The 19,842-nt window shown below is 53.1% G+C and overlaps 2 protein-coding genes across 8 annotated transcripts in view; one reads left to right on the forward strand and one right to left on the reverse strand.

Moving 5' to 3' along the window:
- Positions 1 to 4,393: 4,393 nt before the first annotated feature.
- Positions 4,394 to 6,126, reverse strand: RPL35 (ribosomal protein L35). Its single transcript, XM_038156343.1, has 4 exons — positions 5,987 to 6,126; positions 5,597 to 5,733; positions 5,192 to 5,273; positions 4,394 to 4,596 (listed from the first exon to the last, which is right to left on the reverse strand). The coding sequence occupies exons 1-4, from the start codon at positions 5,987 to 5,989 to the stop codon at positions 4,447 to 4,449; spliced, it is 372 nt and encodes a 123-aa protein (XP_038012271.1). The 5' UTR covers positions 5,990 to 6,126; the 3' UTR covers positions 4,394 to 4,446.
- A 13-nt stretch (positions 6,127 to 6,139) lies between these two features.
- Positions 6,140 to 19,842, forward strand: part of SCAI (suppressor of cancer cell invasion) — a 38,262-nt gene continuing 24,559 nt past the window's right edge. Inside the window, exons 1-4 of one of the 7 annotated variants that reach the window (XM_038156341.1) lie at positions 6,140 to 6,260; positions 14,495 to 14,556; positions 15,859 to 15,956; positions 17,608 to 17,739. In XM_038156341.1, the coding sequence (XP_038012269.1) occupies positions 17,633 to 17,739 (107 nt within the window). In that variant the 5' untranslated portion in view covers positions 6,140 to 6,260; positions 14,495 to 14,556; positions 15,859 to 15,956; positions 17,608 to 17,632. Of the gene's footprint in view, positions 6,261 to 6,581; positions 6,740 to 6,786; positions 6,922 to 14,494; positions 14,557 to 15,858; positions 16,021 to 17,607; positions 17,740 to 19,842 lie in introns of those variants that run through there. The other 6 variants (XM_038156342.1, XM_038156339.1, XM_038156340.1 and 3 more) reach the window with 6 other exon arrangements.

A 19,842-nucleotide genomic window follows, 5' to 3' on the forward strand; every position in this document is an offset into this window, starting at 1 on the left:
CGCCTCCCCGTCTCAGTTACTGGCCGGGCTGGTTTGTTTGTGGTGGTTTTGCCTCCTTCCCGGCCCCGCTGCCCAGGCTGGCGTCCTGCTCTCCCCACGGTGCCGGCCCGGTGCTGATCTGTCTCGGGGCTGACTGGGCTGGGGCTGGCCAGTCTTTGGGTGGGCAGGATGTGCAGCGGGCAGGCGGCATCCCGGCCAGAGCCTGCCCATGGCTGCAGTCTGTTGGCACCCACTGAGGGTGCACCAAAGCTTCAGTCCTTGTTCCACCCCAGGAGCTGCCTCTGCCTGGATCCCCTGCAGCTCAGCTGGGCACCGCCAGGCTCCAGGACCAGGGGCTTGGCAGAGGGCTCTGCTTGGGACATGGTGCCCAGCCATGCCTGTAGCCCCCAGGTCATCCCCGGGGAGCAGAAGGCTCAGTGCCAGCGCCACAGCCCTCATGCTGTGCCCCCACCCATCTGCTGCCCGTGCTGGGACATGTTTGGGGGGAGAACGTTGGTGCCACCAGGGCCTCTGGTCAGTCTCCAGGAGCTGCAGGGAGGTGCAGGGACGTGGTGTGACATGGGGACACAGGTGCCAAGGCTGACGACCCCGAGCAGCTGTGGGAAAGGGCTGGGCAGCGGGTGGTGGGCGGTGGCGGTGGCCGGAGGGAAGGGAGGGGAGCCATGGGCCTTGGCGGTGCCGCCGCTGACTCACTCACCAGTGGAAACAGAAATCTTTCCCAGGCTTACACCACCAGCTCCACAGCACCCTGGTCTTGCCATGGCAGCCCCTCGGGGTGGCAGGGTGCACCTGCAGACCCCCCTTCCCTGGCACAGCACGGCACGGCACGGAGCGAGGGGCGCTCATGGCCAGGCTCGGCTCAGCCTGATGCAGGGGCTTCTCCATCTCCCTACGGATGCACAGCCAGCCTGGCTGGGAGCCAGGAGCCCCAGCAGGCAGCACCCCCAGCCCTGGGAGCCCCAGGGCCACCTTTGCCCCGAGCCCTGCCGCGCCGCGCCTGTGTCCAGACACTGCCCGCATTCATGGAGCGGCAGGAGCGGGCAGCGTGGGGCAAGTCCTCCCCCGGGCTGGCCAACAAAACGGGCATTCAGGGCCGGGCGCGGGCGGCTGCCCCGGGCAGACCCAGGCCATCTGCGAGGCCAGCGGGACACGGCATTTTCCTGCCAGGCCTCACAGCCTGGGGCCTGCGGTCACCAGATGCACCAGACGCGCTGCTCGCACGCAGCCACGCAGGGCCAGCTCTTCCAGCGTGCCTGCGCCGGGCACGGCACAGCTGAGGCAGCCACGCAGGGCCAGCTCTTCCAGCATGGCACAGCTGAGGGCACTGGGGCTGCCCAGGGGGTTGCTCCCGAGCTCCCTGCCCCACAAAGCGCTCGGCATGTCCCTGCATGTCCCGCTGCCCACATGTCCCACTGTGTGCAGAAACCAGCTCAGGGCAGCAGCCCAGGACTGTCCTGAAAGAGGAAGGTGACAGGAGCGGGGACAGCAGCAATGCCAGGAGCGTTAGGAGATCTGGGGATTGTGTCCATTGCAGCGAACGCCAGCCAAGGGAGGTGGGTCCTAGGCTTTCCTCAGCGATATTTGGCTTACAGTTGGACTCAGTCTTGAGGGTGTTTTCCATCCTAAAGGACTCTGTTACACAGCTCACATCTGCCTCTGCCCCGCTGCAGCCCCTCCTCCCCCAGCCCCAGGGCCTGCCCCAGATGCAGGATCGGGTCCAGGGGTGGGTGCTGCCAGCTCCCACTGACACCATCCGCTCCGGGCCGGTCCCGCTGTGCTGGGCAGAAACATCTGGTCCCGTTGGATGTGTTCCAGGGCACGGGGCCAGGGCTCCCTCTGCGGCAGCACCAGCCCCGGGCCGTGCCCTGCAGCCAGCCAGCAGCTGCTCCTCCGTCCTCATCCCCACCCGGGAAATTATTTATTTGTTGAAGAACGTCTTTTCCCAGGAAACCTCTCCAGTGCTGAGGGACATCTTCAGTTACGAGGAGCAAATAAACAGCTTGAGCTTCCGAGGCTCTGACGCTCTGCAAACACCGGTGCTAAACCCAGGGCTGGCGTCGGCAGCTGCGCGGGGTCAGCGCCGCAGCACGGCGGGTCCCAGACCAACCCACACCCAGGCACGGGGGGACAGGGGCCACGCAGCCTGCAGGGACACAGGGGACATGCTGCGTGGTCCCCACAGAGGCAGCACAACACTGGGGTGCTCCGGGGAGCGGGTGGCCTTCGCTGGGGGCTCCTGCCACTGGCCTCCCTCCCTCTGGGGACCAGCGAGGCTGGGGAGCGTTCACTCAGCCCTGAGAGCAGCGGCTTCTGCCGGGGAGCTGGGGCAGCACGGGCACCCTCCGGGGGCTGGCTGGTAAAGAGGGAATCGGCACAGACCACCAGAGACCCCAGCCAGGACAGGCTCTGCCTTGCTCTCACAGCAGGAACAAGAGTGTTCTCCACCTGTGCCCTGAAGGAAGCTCATCACTTCACCTCTGAGTCCTCTCAATCACTCTGTTGTTCCTGGTCACTTAAAGGGCTGCTTGTCTGCAGGATGTCTCCCGTGACAGGACAGGGCAGTTCTGATGGAAGGGCCAGACTGGTTGGTTTTGTCACACAGCTATGGGGGTTGGAGTAATTCAGCCCCAGGATTTAGTGCAGTGCCAGAAACATGTTCACCTCCTCAAATGGCTGCTGTGGGCTGTGCACAAACTGAAGCCTGGGCTGTTCTCCAGTGCTGCCTCCCACTTCAGCATGGGGATGGCTCCTGGATGTCCAGTGCCTGCTCAGCTGGGGCTTTTCCCCATTTTTGTGTTTCCCACCCTCCTGATTGGCATGCCAGTGATCTGTACTGATGGAATCCTTGAGACAGCAGATCCTCTCTCGGCACTGCAGCTGCTCCTGTGGCTGGGGCGGGTGGTGACACCTGGAGCACACCCTGACACTGCCACCAGTCTCTGCAGTGCAGAGCTCAGGCCGTGTTCGCTTTGCTGGGCCGTCAGGAATGCTGGCAGAGCCGCCAGGCTCCCCTGAGCCACGCTGCTGGAGCAGCACAGGGCACGCAGCTCTGCAAAGAGAAGCCCAAATGCAGCCAGGCACGATCTGGCAGCAGCCGCCGGCCCCAGCCTGCCCTGCTCCCAGCACAGGGGCCAGCCCCTCTCCTGTTTCCATCAGGCTCGTGGCACAGGAGCGTGTGGATCTGGGATCCTCACGGGGGGCTCCTGCTCCTGGGGGGAAGCAGCTGATGCTCCCCTGGAGCAGCTCTGCCAGCCCCAGCAGGACGCCCGGCCATGGAGACAGCCCTGTGTGACCCTGCCTGCCTGGGAGCAGAGCCCAGCCAAGGAGCAGTTCCCACACGCACGGCCCAGCGCCGTGCCAGCCCGGCTCCTCTCGCTGCCAGACACGTCCCATCCACCCCATCCGAACAAAGACAGAGCCACAAAGCCACGGCACAGCCCAGGTGACATCACGGCGCAGCCACCCCTCGCGGTGCCACCAGGCAGGGGAAATTCCCTGCACCCCACGTGATGAGGCCTCTCTGGATAAAACTAGCTTGAGGCTTAAAAATCCTTAATTGAGGGAGCAGAATTAAGATATTTTTCCTAAACAGAATCTGGATCCAATCTAGGAACTCCCTAATGGATGGGGAGTTTTTCATGTTCGAATGCATTGGCTGCACTAATACGAACCATGAGTGCTGCAGCCCTCACGCTCCAGCAGCACTGTGGAACTCTGCCTCACAATCAGGACCAAAAAAGGCTTTTGGAACTGCAGCTCCATCTCTGAGTCCCAAAGAACTCCATGGGGGACAAAGACAAACCCTTTAACCCGTGCTGTGCTTTGCAGGTATAAAGAAGTGTGGAATTGTGAGGCCACGGATGCCCTGGGAGTTCAGAGGTGCCACCTGTGGAGCTCAGACCCTTCTCACACCCTGGGCTGACGTGCCCTCAGCAGCACCTGCAGAGAACAGACACCTGGCCTGACACTATCCCCCCAGGGGGCTCTCGGGGATGTGAGCTGCCCAGGGATCTGAACCAAGAGCTCTCAAGTTTCCACGATGTCCTATACAATCGCTCAGCTAATTAATGTTTTCCTATTAACCCTTCAACACTGGCTCAAGATAAAATTTCAAACTGTGATAAATAGTGATAAATATCAACTGACTACCAACATTTGTGAAAAGCTTCCATTCTACATCAATCTCAGGTTACATATTTCTTACACCTTTAGATGAACCAGCCTCATGGATCTGTACCCACCCACTGCCTGCTCCTCAGAGGAAAGCAAACTGCCAGGTCTGTATTTTCATCAGCAGTTGCACAGTGTCTGTGAATCCTCCCATTTCCCTCCATTAAGCTGATGACTCCTTTAGGAGTTCTTTACCCACCACCAAAGAAAGCACCAGCGACACTTCCAAACCAAACTCCCTTTAATGAGCCGTGCCCAGCGTGCAGCTGGCTGGGGCTATGCCTTGATGGCGAATTTCCGAGGCGGGTATAAACGCTCCTTCCTCTGCTGCTTCTTGGTCTTCAGGTTCTCCTCGTGCTTGTTGAGCCTGCGCCGCATGGCGCGCGTCTTCTTGGGCCGCAGATCCAGGGGCTTGTACTTCTTGCCCTGTTGGCAAAGACACGCAGCAGCTGAGCTCAGACACTGCCCCAGCCCCCTTCCTTGGGCCTATCACCACAGCCCGGGGCTCAGGAGACTCCTCTGCGCTGGGAAACACGAGTGGATTGGAGCTTTTGCAGCAGCTCTGACTCGGGTGTGAGTAAGGCCTCATCTCACAAGCCCCACTTATCCAGCACCTCTTGAAAACATCTTTTTTCCCCACCCAATGTGATCTAATTCAAACTCCAGGGAGTGATATTCTAAAAATTACAGAACCGTAAAGAATTAAAGAATTCCTTGGTCACCTGTGAGATGATCAAATTGAAAATAAGAGTATCTGCATTTCTGCAAACCACATCTCCCAGCAAGTCCACCCCACCCCAGAGAAGGGATGCTGCCAGAGGACTCTCCTGCAAAAGCAGACTCGCACCAAGCGTGCAGAATTCTTGCATTAACAAAGCAACCATGACCAGAGAACGTTAAACTGAAGATAAATTAGTTTTTCATTGAGTTTTAGGCTTTTAAGTAGCAATCCTTCCCACAAACTTTGTAATCGCGAACGGCAAGAGCGTAAAGGCCACTTGTGGAAAATGCCCGTCCTTACCTTGTAGAACTTCCTCAAGTTCTCCTTCTGGGTCTGGTTGATGACAGTCAACACTCTGGCAATGGATTTGCGCACCACTCGGCTGCAGGAGGGGAACAGAGGGATCTGAGCACAGCCTGCAGGAGCAGCTCCACGCACCGAACCGGGGAACAGAACCCGCGTGTGCCCGGGACCCCCTACACTGTGCCGCACACAGCAAACGCCGGCAGCGCCCGGCTCAGCTGCTCTGAGCACAGACACACACCGGCCCTCAGGCCTAGAGCTGTGCTGCTCTTCCACGCGGGCTTTTAGGCTTTTTCTGCACAGCACACAGCCACCACGGCCTGCGAGAGCGGCTCTCAGGCACGGCGCAGGCCGGGACTCGGCGGCCCCTGCCCGGCTCCCCTCGGCCCCAGCCCCACTCACATCTTGGACAGCTTGGAGGCGGCCCCGCCGGTCACTTTGGCCACGCGCAACTGCGACAGCTCCACCTTCAGATCCTCCAGCTGCTTCAGCAGCTCCTCCTTCTTCTTCCCGCGCAGGTCTCGGGCCTTGATCTTGGCCTGCGGGCGGCGGACAGGCCGTCAGTGCCCGCGCCCGACCCCCGCGCCCGCATCCCGCATCCCGCCCCCCTCAGCCCCCGCGGCGCGAATGTGCGGGCCCAGGGCCCGGTGAGATGCGGCGGACTGCCGGGATTCCCGGTCCCGGTGGGACGGGGGGAATGCCCGGGCGGCGTTCCCGCGGGATGGCGATGGATCCCGGTGCCGTTCCCGCGGGATGCCGGCGGATTCCCGACGCGCGGCCCGGCGCTCTCACCATGGCGGGCGGCGCGGGGCGGAAAGACGGAAGCGGCGCAGAACAGGGGCGGGGCCGCGGCCGGGACCGTACCAACGCGCGCAGCGCGCCCCCCGCGGGAGGCACGGTGGTCCCGGCCGGGGCGCTGACAGGCAGGGCGGGGGAGGCACGGCTGGCCCCGGGCTCTGGGGGTGCAGCCCCGCGGGAGCCGCTCGGTGCTGCGGCTGCCGCCCCCGCTCTCTGTCAGCCGCCGGAGCCTGGTCAGAGCGCAGCCGGTGTTCTCACGCTGGCCGAGGTGCGGCACTCTTACACCGGCAGTGATGGGGACGTGATGGCGGGCGGGGCGGGGAGCGGCCGCCGCGGCACCGCGGAGCAGGGGCAGGGGCAGGGCCGTGCGCGCAGGCGACCGCACGGGACGGACAGACGGACAGACGGACAGACAGACGGGCCGGTCTCGCTCCCCGCGGCGCCGCCGCCGTATCCAAGCAGCCGCCGCGCCTCACCGGCAGCGCGCGGGAGGGCGGAGCCTGTCGATTGACGGCCGGCGCAGCCAATCAGAACGCCTTCTCGCCGTTAGCCTGGGCGCGCGGCCAATAGGAGCGCACGGGGGGCGGGGCGGACCGGCGCGGACCGGCGCGAGGCGGCAGCCGCGCTCCCCCGAGCCTCGGCGGCGCTGCGGCCGCGCCCGGACCGGGACCGTGGTCGGGACCGGCGGGTGCGGACGGTGAGCGGGACGGCCCGGCAGCGCCTGCCCCGCCCCGGCCCTGCCTCCAGGTGCGGGGGGCGGAGCGGCGGCGCGGGCGGACGCGGGCGGGGCGGCGGCGGGGGCGGGCGGGAGCGGCGGGCGGCTGCGGGCGCCTCGGGGCAGGCCCGGCGGCGGCGCGCCCCTCACCGCGGTGTCGCCCCCGCGGAGCTCCGGGCCCGGCGGAGGAGCCCCGCCGCGCGTGGGAGCCCAGGTAAGGCGGCAGGTGCGGGCGGGGGGCCCCGCGGAGCATCCCCCGGCGGCGCGGCGGGTCCGTGCCCGGTGCCGCCGTGAGGGGCGGCGGGGGCGGCAGCTGCCGAGGCCCGGCGGCGGCACAGCGCCGTGCTCGCCGCCGTCTTTGCTGCTGAGGGAGAGGAGGAACGCGATGTGACACGTCTAACGCTTAGGCCTGGGTTGGCAGCGTAGCTGGAATAACCACCCGAGCGACCCCCTCCCTCCGGTGAACTTCTCCGGTGCCCGCGCTCCTCCCGCCCGCCGCGGGCGAGGCCGGCGCTGCGGGGCAGCCGCTGACAGGTAGCGGCGCTCGGTACCGGCAGGCGAGCCCGTCGGGATGGAGCGCTGCGGGATTTTACCGGAGCGCTCTGTGCAGTGCTGGCTGTCCAGGCTGCCGGTTTGGTGGGATCGTCATGGGGTCGTTCTGATTTTAAACTTCCATCGCAAGCAGGTCCCTTGTCACCAGTTTTTGTTTGTTTTTGTACAGAGAGGTGTCTTGGACAATAGGTGACATGAGATGCCCTTGGGGACAGGAGCTGGATGGTTGTTATGTTGTGTCATCCCCTCAAATTTCATGCCTTATAAAAATGTCCGTAACCTGTTAAAACCTTCAAGCTCTAGATCTAATCTCCCACCACAGAATAGGACTTGTTTTCACCAATGTCTGAGTTGCACGTCTCTCATTTAATAACCAGGCTCCAAGCTCCTATGCTTTAGCTGTGTCTGGGCCAAGCACTTCTAGTCTCCGACCTGCAAAATGGACCCCTTAATATAAAAAAAAAAAAAATCTGGATTTTGCACAAGCTAGCCAAATGCAACCTGTAATTCATGGCATCTTGTCCAGCTAATGCAGAGCAGCGCTGTGGGACCATATGAAGACTAAAATGTCAGTGAGTCTCCCGGAATGTGTGTGCTTCCCTCTGCTCCTGCGGGCAGTGGGGCTGCTGTGTTCCTAGCAGTGTTTCCAAATAGTAGAGAATCATCCTGGTGTGGGTCTTGCTGTGGGATCTGCAGCTGCAGTTCCTGCCTGGGGTCTCCTCACCCCGCCTGACCCCGTGGTGTGGTGGCTGTGCTGTCCCTGGCATGGTGGAGGAAGCGCTCTGGCAGCCTGGTGCGCTGCTGGGGATCGTGTGTGTAGGAAAAAGAGGCTTCGTTTTCAGATCAGATTGGTACAGTCTCATTCAAGATCTTTGGATAATTTGGACCATGATTTATGTTAAATGAAAGAAAGAGAGAGTCTCTTCACCATGAGCAGAGAGATTTATTCTCCAGTCATCCTGGGCTGCCAGAGCAATACAGACAGTCACGAATGTGATGGCCAGGTCCTTTGCTGCAGGAAATACACAGAAACTATATGGAGAGAGGGAATATTTTGTTGTTCTACAGAGGAGAATGTGATCGTTGTTCTGTCTTGAAATGTAGCTACAACACACTATCAAAATCCAGTTGGCAATCCATGTCCCTTACAAACAAGGGAATATTCTATCACAACGATGTCTGGTTGGGCTGTGCTCTGAGTGTAAGAATGATACCGTGCTCTGTGCTCTTTTGAGAAAGTCGATCTACAAGTGATAAAGATGCTGAAAGTGCATTCCAGCGGGAGGAACATGAAGCTCATTGTTAATCATTTCTGTGTCCCTGTTTTATTTTGTGGAGGGAAGTAATAAAAATGGAGTGCAACGACTCAGAACGTCGAGAAGCTTCCAACCCGAGTCAGTTCAGCGTCGGAATCGGGTGGTGGTGTGCGTGGCCCTGCAGGGAGGGCGCAGGTTTGGGGAGGTGGGAGCCGGGGGCTGCAGCGGCTGCTCTGCTGTCACATGATGCTCTGCACAGTGCCCTGCTCGCACTGCAGCTGCCTCGCTGCCGTGTGCCGCTCGCATCTCCCCTCTTCTTGCATCACTTTCATTCCGGTTTAGCTCTGTCGGCGTTCAGTGGAGCTGCTGATCTGCTGCGGCACAGATGGATAATGGGAATTCATTGGATTATCTGGACACGTTACTCTGTTGGCTTATCTTATATTGTGCTTGGTGTGGTTTGGGTAAGGAGGGAAGATCTCTGGTGTGAAAGTCTGTTCTGAGGTGGTGTTACTGCCTAGAGAGCTGCAATGGAGCTGATATTAAACAAAAACCCCCAACACCCCCACTAGTCCCCTAAAGCACAGTGCAGCTATTGGATTCTGACCATAAAAACCTGGATGTTGATGGCTTTTCACACAGAACTTTACACAGTTCTCATTTTTTCATAAAAATGATTGCTTTCCTTGGAGCAGTCTTGGGAGAACGACAACCAGGACCTGTACATGCAGATTTTATAATAATTCTGTTTGGTGTTCTTGCATAAGAACGTTCTGCAGGCTTGGCTTTTGTAGCTGAGGTGCACTGTTGAAGCACAAAAGCTCTGTTCGAGCTGTTTAGTTTTTAAACAGGCTGGAAACAGAGGTATGGTACGGAGCGTGTGTTGCAGCAAGAGGAGACAGTTCAAAGGGGTGGACCAAGTTGTGTGTGGGAGCTGCACTGAGGGTCAGATGGAGGTCTGGTTCTGTAAAGTATGTGAGGAAGTTGCCAACACAAATATTACCTTGCAGCTTACATGTGCTGAGAGAACGCAGCACAGCCCTGCAGCAGGGATGGAGCAGAGTAACCATCAATCTGGCTCCCTGAGGATGTCAGTCAGGAGGGGAAGTGTGCAGTGCCAGAAAGCCTGGATGGAGCTGCAGGTTTAGAGGACTTGTTGTTTGAAGTATTTTTAATTATTGCTATTAATATAACGGAACGCAGACGAGAAGCTGAGTTTTTGAAATATAATTAAAGCAGAAGTCAGCAGAGGGATTTCTCTGCTGCGAGGCAGAGGCACGGCTCAGGAGCAGTCCTTGCTCAGGAAGGTGAATTCCCAGAGTGGTGATGCTCTCCGTGCAATTCCCAAGCGTGCTGGCAGCTCCCACCAAACACTGGTTTGGAGGGAAGAAGTGAACCGAAGGGATCGGAAAGCTTTCCCAAGCTTGTCCTGCGTTCCCTTTTGTCAGAATACAGTTCCAGTTGGAAGGCAGCCACTGGCACCTTGGCCAAGGATGGGAACAGGCTGCAGAGTGTGACGATAGCTGCCCTCCAGATCGGGCACTGGCCTCAGCTGCCATTTGGGCCAGCCAGTAAATCATTTGGCTGGCTGGAAGGAAGCCTCTCCATCCCACTGCTGTACAATGCAGCTCCGTGTTAGCTGTTTCATTTCACATTAATGAGTGTGCATAAAAGAGTTAAAACATCAGTTGTTGTCAGACGAAAGAAAGAAAAATGTTTCTTGTAACTGGGATGCTTTTCAGGAACTTGGCTGCTGGGAAGGCGAGAGGCATGTGCTTTTCCACCCTGCTTTAGGTGATTGCTTAGTTCAAGGGGGCCCAGATTTGGCTCAGTCAACAGTTGTGTTGGCGTCTTGCCATCAAATGTGCATAAAATGGAGCTGACTGCAATTCCCTCCTCACTCTAACATGGAGGGGCAGCCGGAGGGACCCGGGGCTGCTGTGCCGTGCCGGAGGTTGGCTGGGCTGTGAGGGTTACCCTGGGATGTGCAGTCCCTGCAGCACGAGCTCTTGCATTGTGACTGGGTCGTTGCTTTCGAGTCCCTGGGTTGTATTTTGGTGTCTTGTCATAACTAATGCATTTCAGCCCTTGCTGTGCCTGTGCTCCCAAAATCTCTCTCCTTTCTCACAGTGGCTCATGTGCTTTTCCAGATGTAGGAGGTTGGTCTCTCATTTGCAGACTCTTGCTATGATTCTGTGGCTTATGCGCGTTGCCACAAAATCGAGATAAAACACAACTGGCATTTTAGCTGCTCCAAGAACATTGTGTGTAAATAAACCACTAAATAGTTCAGCCTGTGAAATGTAAATACACACAGCTCACTGCCACAGCTGATGGTGTTTTTCTGTCTCCCTTCTACCCTCCCACCCCTGCCAAGAGTGGGCCAGCCTGATGGTTTTCTTCCTCTTGCTCTTTCATACAAAGCAAATGACTGCTAAGTATCATGTAGGTGGTATGCAGGCAACACGACAGATTCATTATTTGAATTTGGATGAAAAGAAACACTTATGTCCTCTTGCACATTGCCTCTGCACCATCTTCTGGAGATTCCTAGACTCTGATGACCCAGAAATTCTTCTTTGGTCTGACTTTGAGCTTGAGCCTGTTTTTAATAGCAAACCAGTGAAGTCAGTAGAAGAGCAGAGGCCCAACTGTGATGACATTTTTAGCCTGTGCCCTTCGTTCATCCTATACACAAAAGGTCGTGAACTGCAGTGAAAGAGGGATCACAGAGGGCGCAGAACAGACAAAGCTGGAACAAATTGTCAGTGGCAGAAGCATAAAGAAGAGAAGCGAAAGTTTTGTGTTCTGCAGGCGATTGAAGGCCACGTGCATCCCATGGTGAGATCATGTCTCTTGTGTTCAAAGTGAGTCCTCCCAGAGTGAATTCAGAGGAGTCTGCTGGTGAGGTGTGGCTTCCATGATCTCAGTGTAGGAGGCAGGAAGGGACTGCACGGTTTCCATGGCACGATGTTAATGAGCACCTCCGCATGTTTCTGAGAGGAAAGATGCCAAAACTGCAGTTCTGGTTACAGACAGGTGTGCTCCTTAGCAATGAAAGGAGTTTTAAATACGTCTGAAACGTATGGAAAGCCTGATTCTACAGACAAAGCACTTACTTGAAGTTAAAATAATGGGATTGACACTGCATGTTGGCTTTTCCGACTCATTTGACTCAGAATGGAGTTGAATTTGTGGTGTTGCCTATTTTCCTACAGGAAGTCATGAGACTGTTCCTGAGAGACTTCACAGGTAATGCAGAGGTGGCAGCTCCCCTTAACTTCGAGCTCTTATCGTGAGGCTGTGTGCAGATCTTCTCATCTTCTGATGTGCTGAGGAAGGAATGATGCGTTCATGTGAGAGTAGTACTTTCAGTTTGCAGTAATAAAATTTGTGTAACAGTTCTTGTGTAACTGAGTGCCTGCTCTCTGCCCCTTCCACTGGCCACAGCAGCGTGCAGCTGGGCAATGTGCGTGCGTGGGTTTATCTTGTTCTCTTATTTATCCCCTGCCTGCTCCTTTCCCTTTTTGCACGATCAGGCTTCCTCTTTTTTTTTCTTCTCCAAGCAGCTTTTAAATCCATTGTCTGATGTAACTGTTGTTGTTCTAGGGGGAAAGGTCCTGAAGATCATCTAGTGAGTAGTTTTCACAAAATTCAAAAGAAGTTGAAGTAATGTGCTTAGTGCGTCTATTAAAGGGAAGGACAGCCAGAAGAAAGTTGTTGTGCTGTAGGAAGCATGGGGCCAGCCCCTCAGAATGTGTGGAGCCCCAGGGCAGTGGCAGCTTGCCCTGCGCTGGGGAGAGCTGGATTTATGGGGATGCAAAAGGAAGGATCAATCCAGCTCGATGTGGGACCAGGCTCCCTGTCCCTGTAGGAGCAACTGCCGGCCCTGATGCTCGGGCCCTGGAGTGTGGGTGTGTTCATACACAGACTCACTGGGGTTTGTGTCTTTTGATTATTTTTTTTAAGTGACTTCCCTCTTGCCTAATCTTTAGAGGTAGCAGTATTTTTGCAAGTTAGCTTTAAAAATGTGTGCTTTAGTAGGAAAACCAGTTTCTTGGAGAATTCCCAATAGGAGGTAGTTGCTAGACCTAGTTACATTTGCAGGTGATTTTGTCAGCCACGCTGTAATTTGTATATGAAGTCGGTAATTCATTTCTCTTTGGTGCCCTTTGAAGTAAACAAACATCCAGGCAGAGAGAGCATGGTTTGGCCAGCATTATCAGTTAAATACAAAAGCTGCTTGTTTCTGTTTCTTAAGTTAAAGTTGCTTATCACTGTGGCATTCAGACAAAAGTGTCCCCAAAGCCCAGGCTGTGTGGTTTTCCTTGTGCGGTCCACGTGCACAGAGCACCGAGCAGAGCTGGGACACAAACGCTCGGGTTGCTCTCTGAGCTGGCCCTGGGCATTGCTGTCCCCCGGGACTGAGCCTTGCCAGGAGCTCAGGTGTGGGCTCAGCCTGCTCCCAGCTGCCTCCTGCAGCATCCAGCGAGCTGCTGGAATAGGAGCTGGATGTGTCTGGGAGAGCTGCAGCCACTGCAGTGCAGACGTGCCCTGAGGTGAGCAGTGGCTGGGGTGAGGAATGTCTGTGATTGCTTCCAAATTTTACTAAAAACCTTGGAATCATAAAGAAATCTTTCCCCCCCCCGCCTACATTTTGTGAAGAAGTGGTTTGATGTATAACTGCTCATTGCCGTTCCCTCTGAATTCCTGACTCCAGCAGGCTGTGAGGATTTCAGTGCCTGTCTGGGGAAATTGCTAATTATTTATTTCAGTGTTTCTTGGGCAGAACTGAGTGGTGTCTTGGGAACTTCGGGGCAGTGGCTCTTGATGGAGAGTTAGGTACTCTGGCGAGAGGAATGAATTTGGTTTCTAATGCATTTTGTGTTGTCTGAGGCTCTGTCAGGACTAGCACTCTGAGCAGATCACATGGAAACACACAGATGGTTTTCCCAAAACGTGCAGTATAGCGTTGAAAGAAAACATGAGACATGAGTGTGCCAGTCTGCAGAAGAAAAGGACAGGCAAATAGGGAGCCAAGGTAGGCATCCTGCTTGGTGAAGGTAAGATTGGCTGGTTTTTGATAGAGTTTTGGGACATGATGGTTCCAGGCTTTGTGTACGGACAATCAGGAGGTTAGTTTTATCTGTGTTGGTAATTTGCAGATAAGAAATAGATACCAGCTGGGCGTCTGGCTGTGTGTCACATCCCCTTTTGGCAGTGACGCTGTGGGAGATGTGTCAGGATGAAAAGTGGAAAGAGAGCTGGTCTCTGACTCAAGGTTTGACAGCTTTAAAATCCTGATAGACTGGAATGTGTTTTCCTCCACTGGTTTCTGTAAAGAGCAGTTCTAGGAACATCTTAGTTTGGGGAAAATCCTATATCAACAAGATAGATGAACAAAGTGTGTTTGCTTTTGGTTTTTGGTTACTGCTTGTGCCTCTAAGCAGGGACTGGGAAGCATTTGAAAACCAGACAAGGTTCCATAACTGAGAAGAAGTGAAGAAGTGAAGAAGATGGCTTAAAAAAAGGCAGTTGAGTTGTACAAGTGCTCTGTCAGGAGGTCAAGGTGCCACATCCAGGAAACTGCTCCTGATTCTGCCTGTGCTCACTGATATGTGAGCTGACAGACCCCTGAGATCCTCCTGTGCCCTGTGCCCTCAGGTTACACCATGGCTGCACCTTCAGAGTGTGAGGTTTCCCTTGCTGGTGCGCGTCGGGTGGGGAGCTGTGACCCTCCCCTTCCAGCAGGCAGCTGAATGGCAGCTTACAGTGATCCTGGCCGTGTAGCAAGTCTGAGAGGATGTAATGCACTTATTGAACATATCCATGCTGGACTTGCATTGTCAGCTTGATTTCCCTGGCCCAGAGCGTTCCCTCACGGCTCCCGAAGCCTGCCTTGCTTCGCAGGCCTGAGTCCCAGGGCAGGGCCAGTGGGGAGTGCATACCATTAACTTCAGCACTCTTTTTCCCTTCCAGCTAAGCCTGGAAAACCTTAGCCAAGAGACAGCAAACCACAGGGAAGTGGAGACGTGTGTGATGTAAGTGACATCTGACTTTAAAAATACTGGCCAGCACCTGAAACCTCTGTCCCTGTCCCATATCCCTGCTCCTGCTGCCCTTCAGCTCCAGCTTTAGCTGCCATCCTCTGGGGTGTCTGTGAAGCTCTGCTACCCTGGGTGCTGCACTGGGATGAATTTGTCAAATCCAGTAATGTATTGCATTAAGCAAACGTGGAATTGTGTGTTCTGAGAGCTTGTAGGGAAGAACCTGGCACACCAAGCGTGGGGCTTGGCGAGCACGGGTTTTCTGCCTTGTATGGCCTGAGGAGTTGGCAAAATCTTTGAGAGAATAATAAGTTCTGCTGGAAGCCACCATTTTCTGACTTATTCTAACAGTCTTTTAAATCAGTGTTTCAGTGGCTCCTTCTGCAGACTCTGGAGAGCATTTTTTAATGTGTTATTTAAGAAGAAATTGTCATACAAAACAGCCTAACAGTTTCTTTTGCACGAAAGAAAGCAAAAAGCATCAAACAGAGAACACAAAATTAAGTAGGTGATATTCCTGGTGTAGTTGGGCTGTCAAAACTGAGAGAACTGTCTGTCTGCAGACGAGGAGGGATCCATGTGATAACTTCTAGTATCAAAGGGAAGGAGAGGTCCCTGTTGTGGATGTGCTCCTGGTTGCTTTTTATTTACATTGTTCATTTGGAGCTGAGCAGTCCCTTAGGAAAGGGCCGTGTCAGGAGCTGTATTCCTCCCTTTGCTGTGCCCACTTGCTGTTCTAATAATAATTCTCCCTCCTGTCTGTGCTGCTGCTGCATTACAACACAGTCCTTAGTGCAGGAGCACCTCCTCCTCTCCCGAGCTGCTCCTGATAGTAGCTCTTCCTTTGTACAGCCCCAAATACCACCCCCTCCAGAGCATGATAAGCCAAAACCAGTGCATGAAATAACTAATTTTATTTTCCTTCTCTCAGCTGGAAAAGCCAGCTTCACGTATTTTTCCGGCCTTCCGATACCTTTCACGTTGGCAGGCTATGGATTTTCTTGTGTATCTTTTATTGATTGTATAAATGGCCTCTTCACAGTGGGTCTGGTGAACTCCTTGCATGCAAAAAGTACTAGGTTTTAAAAAACACCCCAAAGCCTAGCTGGTTTTATTTGCCTGTGCCAGGGCTGACACAGCTTATGTTGGCAGCGGTTGGGGTTGTTGGGTAGTATAACTTAAAGGTGATGTAAAATAAAATTCACTGCCATGAAATTAAAAGACTGATATCTAGATTGTATGAAACATACTTTGCAACTTAAGCAAGCTCCTCAATTTTTGCAAATGTGTCTGAAGCTGCTCTGGAGTGCCTGGACTGCCACGGTGGAGCGCAGAACCCACGGGCTCGCTGCAGGATTTAGGTCACCCTTGCTGTGGAGCACACAGGACCTGGGGTATTGTCCCTCTTGCTGAAATTCCTGATTCACCTCCTGGCTGCTTCTGACATCTGTTTTTTAGGTCTCACTGTTCACTCCAATCTCATATGTTGGTGCTTTAAGTACTTGGTGGTGTTTGTTCTGTGCTGTGTAAATGTGAGTGTTCAGGCACAGGCTGGTGCTCACGGTCTTCACGTCCTTCTTGCCAGGCTCACGCCAAAGCCTGTGGCATCTGGGTGGTATGTTTTGGACTCTGACACCCATATTGCAGTTACCTGACAATATAGACACAGTTTTTACCTTTTTCTGGAGCTCTTCAGGAGGAGGTTTGTGCAGTGCCCCCATGGCCTTGCACTGGTGCTCTGGTGGGCTGTCACGTGGGTGTGTAAAAACAAGTCTGTGTGGGCTGCATCTTGTCTAAACTGGGGAATCATGAGACTGCTTGGTTGGCAGGATGGCCCTCTAACCTACCCCAAAAGCTGGGTGGAAACTGCCGGTTTCTCCTGCATTTGTTAGGCATGAAGTGTTTCTTCAGGGAAGCATTTCTGAAGCCTCTTTAGTTATTGTGAAGGATTTTTTTTGTGACAGTTGCTGAAAGATACTTCTGGGTGCTTCCTGATGGCTGGAAAGAGTGAGCTTTGCCATTTCCTGTCTTGGGCTGGGACATGTAGGTAATTGTTTGTGCAAACAGCATCCAAACAGAGGTGCTGCACAAATGGAAACCTGTTGCTTACCAGAAACACACCAGAACTGGTAGAGAAGCTGCTGGAAGCAAAAGCCCTGAATGTGCCCAGTTAGAGGTGTGTTTATCCTGCACAAAAATCCTGAGCATGGCAGAGATGAAGACCTAGCAGCCATTTCCAGAGATGTTTCGTAGTTGTTTCTGCTGCAAAATCTGTAGCTCATCTTTGTGTGCTCAAAAGGATAATTTGATATCTGTGTATGTTTGGAGGAAGAATTTTAGAAGCCACTCTGCCTCCGTAAGCTTTCATATTCCCTTACTTACTCAATACTACAATTATCTCCATTGTATCTTAGTTTTTTGTTCAGGTGATTGTTGTACAATTTTACTCATATGAAGAATAAAATGGCTCTGCAGGTATCTTTGTGGGCAGTGCAGGCCATGGAATTAAACAGTCACGAGGGTGCAGCGAGGAAGGATGGTAGGGTACTTTCTAGCATTCTGGCTAAACTTGCCTTTTTTAGCAATAGGAGCCATTGAGCTACAGTTTTCAGCAGTAACAGAAGAAAATGAAATGTAAAGAGAACTGAGGCTGGTCTCTAAATACAGCTGAAGGACAAATACCTCTGCAGAAGGCAAATTTGAAGAGATTTTGTTTGTCCAAGTGTGAAACCCAAGTGCTGTTTGTGCTACAGTTCTTTCATTGTCAATTTTGTGTTTGTGAAGACAGTCCTCAGAGTTATTTTATTTTGTGACTATTGTAACACTGTTACTTTTAATTTTGCTCTGTTAACTAGTGCATTGTTCAATAATTAGTGCCATGCCTTGATTCTCAGCTGGTTTTTTTGATGAGTCTTGGGAAGAGTAACCTGTGGAGAACTGCATGCTCTGTGTTACATCCCCATGGAACTGAACGTGCATCTCTGTCTGGATGAGCTCACAGCAGCCGTTGATTTTTGAGTGATATGGCTGTTTTTATCTTCATAGGACTGAGCTTGCCCTAAAAGAAACCATGTCATCAGGGGGAGCTGAAGATGATATTCCTCAAGCAGAGAGAAAAACGGTGACAGACTTTTGCTACTTATTGGATAAATCTAAGCAGCTCTTCAATGGCTTAAGGTTAGTGGATTTTTGACAGTATTCCTGCAGAAAAGCCTTGGAACACACCCTGCAGTATGTGATGCTGAAATCAGTACAGTGAACGTTTCAAACCCAAACCCAGTAAGTTTGTTTAGAGAGAGTAATGCACCCCTGTATGGGTACTTTTGGACTGTGTATGTAAAAATGTTTGTAGGAGCAGAGGTTCCAGTTAGTAGTCAACTAGAATTTGGAAATCCCATTAAATTGATGTGATTATTGCTGAAATGGTGTGTTTGCAGGCCACGATTAAGGATTAGGTGTGACTGTGTGCAGTCCACAGCATGCAAATGCAAACCACTACTGTCTCAGTGGAAAAAGAAAGGAATGAGGAGGATTTTCCTGGGTGGGAGGAGAGGAGGAGAGGGAATATCTTTGGGGAAGAAATTTAGGAAGCGATAAACAGAAACATCAAAACCATACCCTGTATGTGTCTGCTGAAACAAATGCTTAATCTGAACTGTGGAGAAAGGTAAAATCTACATTTATCTACTAAGCAGCTGCAACAACAGCTGGAAAGTCCAACTGGTTTGTCTGCAGGGGAATACCCGTTTGGACAGTAATATGGATATCCTGTTTATGTCAGTGTGTGCTGAGTTAAACAGCATGTATCCAAAGCTGCTTTATTTCTAAGCTTTGCTGTGGAGTCTCTTAAGTAACAGGGGTTTGAGCTGATATCTGGTTGGCAGTTCAGCCTCTTACTGGTCTCTGAGTAATGCTGTATGTTTGGGCCCTTATAGCTTGCTGTTACTCAAACACAGATGGTTAGCAAAGATGCTTTTAATTCCTCCGCCCCCCGCTATTGATAATCCTTTCATGTGCTTTAGAAGTTGATTACCAAATCCAAAACAAACATTTTGTGCTCCAAAATCTGAATGGCAAGTGGGCAATGGAGACAAGGAGCTCTTGGTGGTTGCATTTGACCCCCCATGAGAGACAGTCTAAAGCAAAAGGACCGAGATCTTGGGACCAGCATTTCCAGGACTGTATATGACATTACACTGGCTTTCTGATAGATTTTGCTTGAAATTTTGGCCTGAAATGAGCACAGTTCATGTGTGGCTGTGTGCTGCTGTGGTTCAGATCAGAGAGGTGGCAGAGAACCTCCAGCCATTCTGTGCCTCCCTTGCCATGGAGGGAGGCAGTGCTTGTACCAGATTTCAAGATGAGAGATGAGAGATGGTTTCTCAGTGTATCCACAGTACTTCTCCAGAAAGAAACCTTCTTGTCCAGCTAAAGGAAAAGGAAACGAAGAATACCTTTGGATGAAGTATGGCAAATAAAAATAGAGATGGGATTGAGCAGCCAGTGCTGCTGTGCGAAAATAGGAATATTGCAGAACCTCTGTCCTTACTGTAACCTGGCACAGTTACTGCTTACACTTGACCACCATTTCACCTCTAAGACCTGTGATTCCTGTGGGCATAATGACAGCATAAAGCAACATTATAATTCTCAGGTATCTGCTCTGTTAGTGCTTGTTCTCAGGGGAGTTCACCTGGAAATGTCTTGGCAAGCATCCCAATTCTTAGTCCAGTTGCTTCATAATAAATGCATTTGATTCATGCCTGACACCTTCTGTTTTGAAGATGATGACAGCCTTTGCTGCTGTGTTTTATGCTATTCTCTTGCCCCTACCATGCTTCATAGAAAAGAAGTGATGGGGGAGGGAGAGGAGAGCAATGATTTCCTCCCCAAAACCTCCTCTGGGCACTTCAGCTACAGGGAGCTGAGCCTATAGCTGTGTTGGCAGCTGCTTAGCTGTTGCTGCTGCCAAAAATTGCAAGGGCTCAGCCTGCCACGTCTTTGTTTCAGTAGCATTTCCTTCCTCTCTTCCCAATACAGATGCCAAATACAGCATTTGAGGAAAACATATGATGGTCTGCCAAGGTTGCTGCTCGAAAGTGTACTTTGTGCTCCCAGTGATGGCATCTCCTGTGGCCATGCCTGCTGGGGTAACCCAGGGGGCCTGTCCTCCTGGTGTCTCTACCCTGGGCTATAGGCTAGAATAAACTGTTAACAAAGTGTGTTGCAATGGCTCTCTTCTCCCCTTTCCCTACTCCCACTTGCTTTTTTCTTGAAAAA

Source organism: Motacilla alba, chromosome 17 (assembly GCF_015832195.1).
Source record: "Motacilla alba alba isolate MOTALB_02 chromosome 17, Motacilla_alba_V1.0_pri, whole genome shotgun sequence".
Lineage (NCBI taxonomy): Eukaryota > Metazoa > Chordata > Aves > Passeriformes > Motacillidae > Motacilla > Motacilla alba.

What these genes read in the sequence shown, in the direction of transcription:
- RPL35 (XM_038156343.1), bottom strand. An exon ending in GCCTCCAAGCTGTCCAAGAT is followed by an intron (nt 5,274 to 5,596) that starts GTGAGTGGGGCT and finishes CCCCTCCTGCAG; the next exon opens with CCGAGTGGTGCGCAAATCCA. An exon ending in ACTTGAGGAAGTTCTACAAG is followed by an intron (nt 4,597 to 5,191) that starts GTAAGGACGGGC and finishes CTTTGCCAACAG; the next exon opens with GGCAAGAAGTACAAGCCCCT.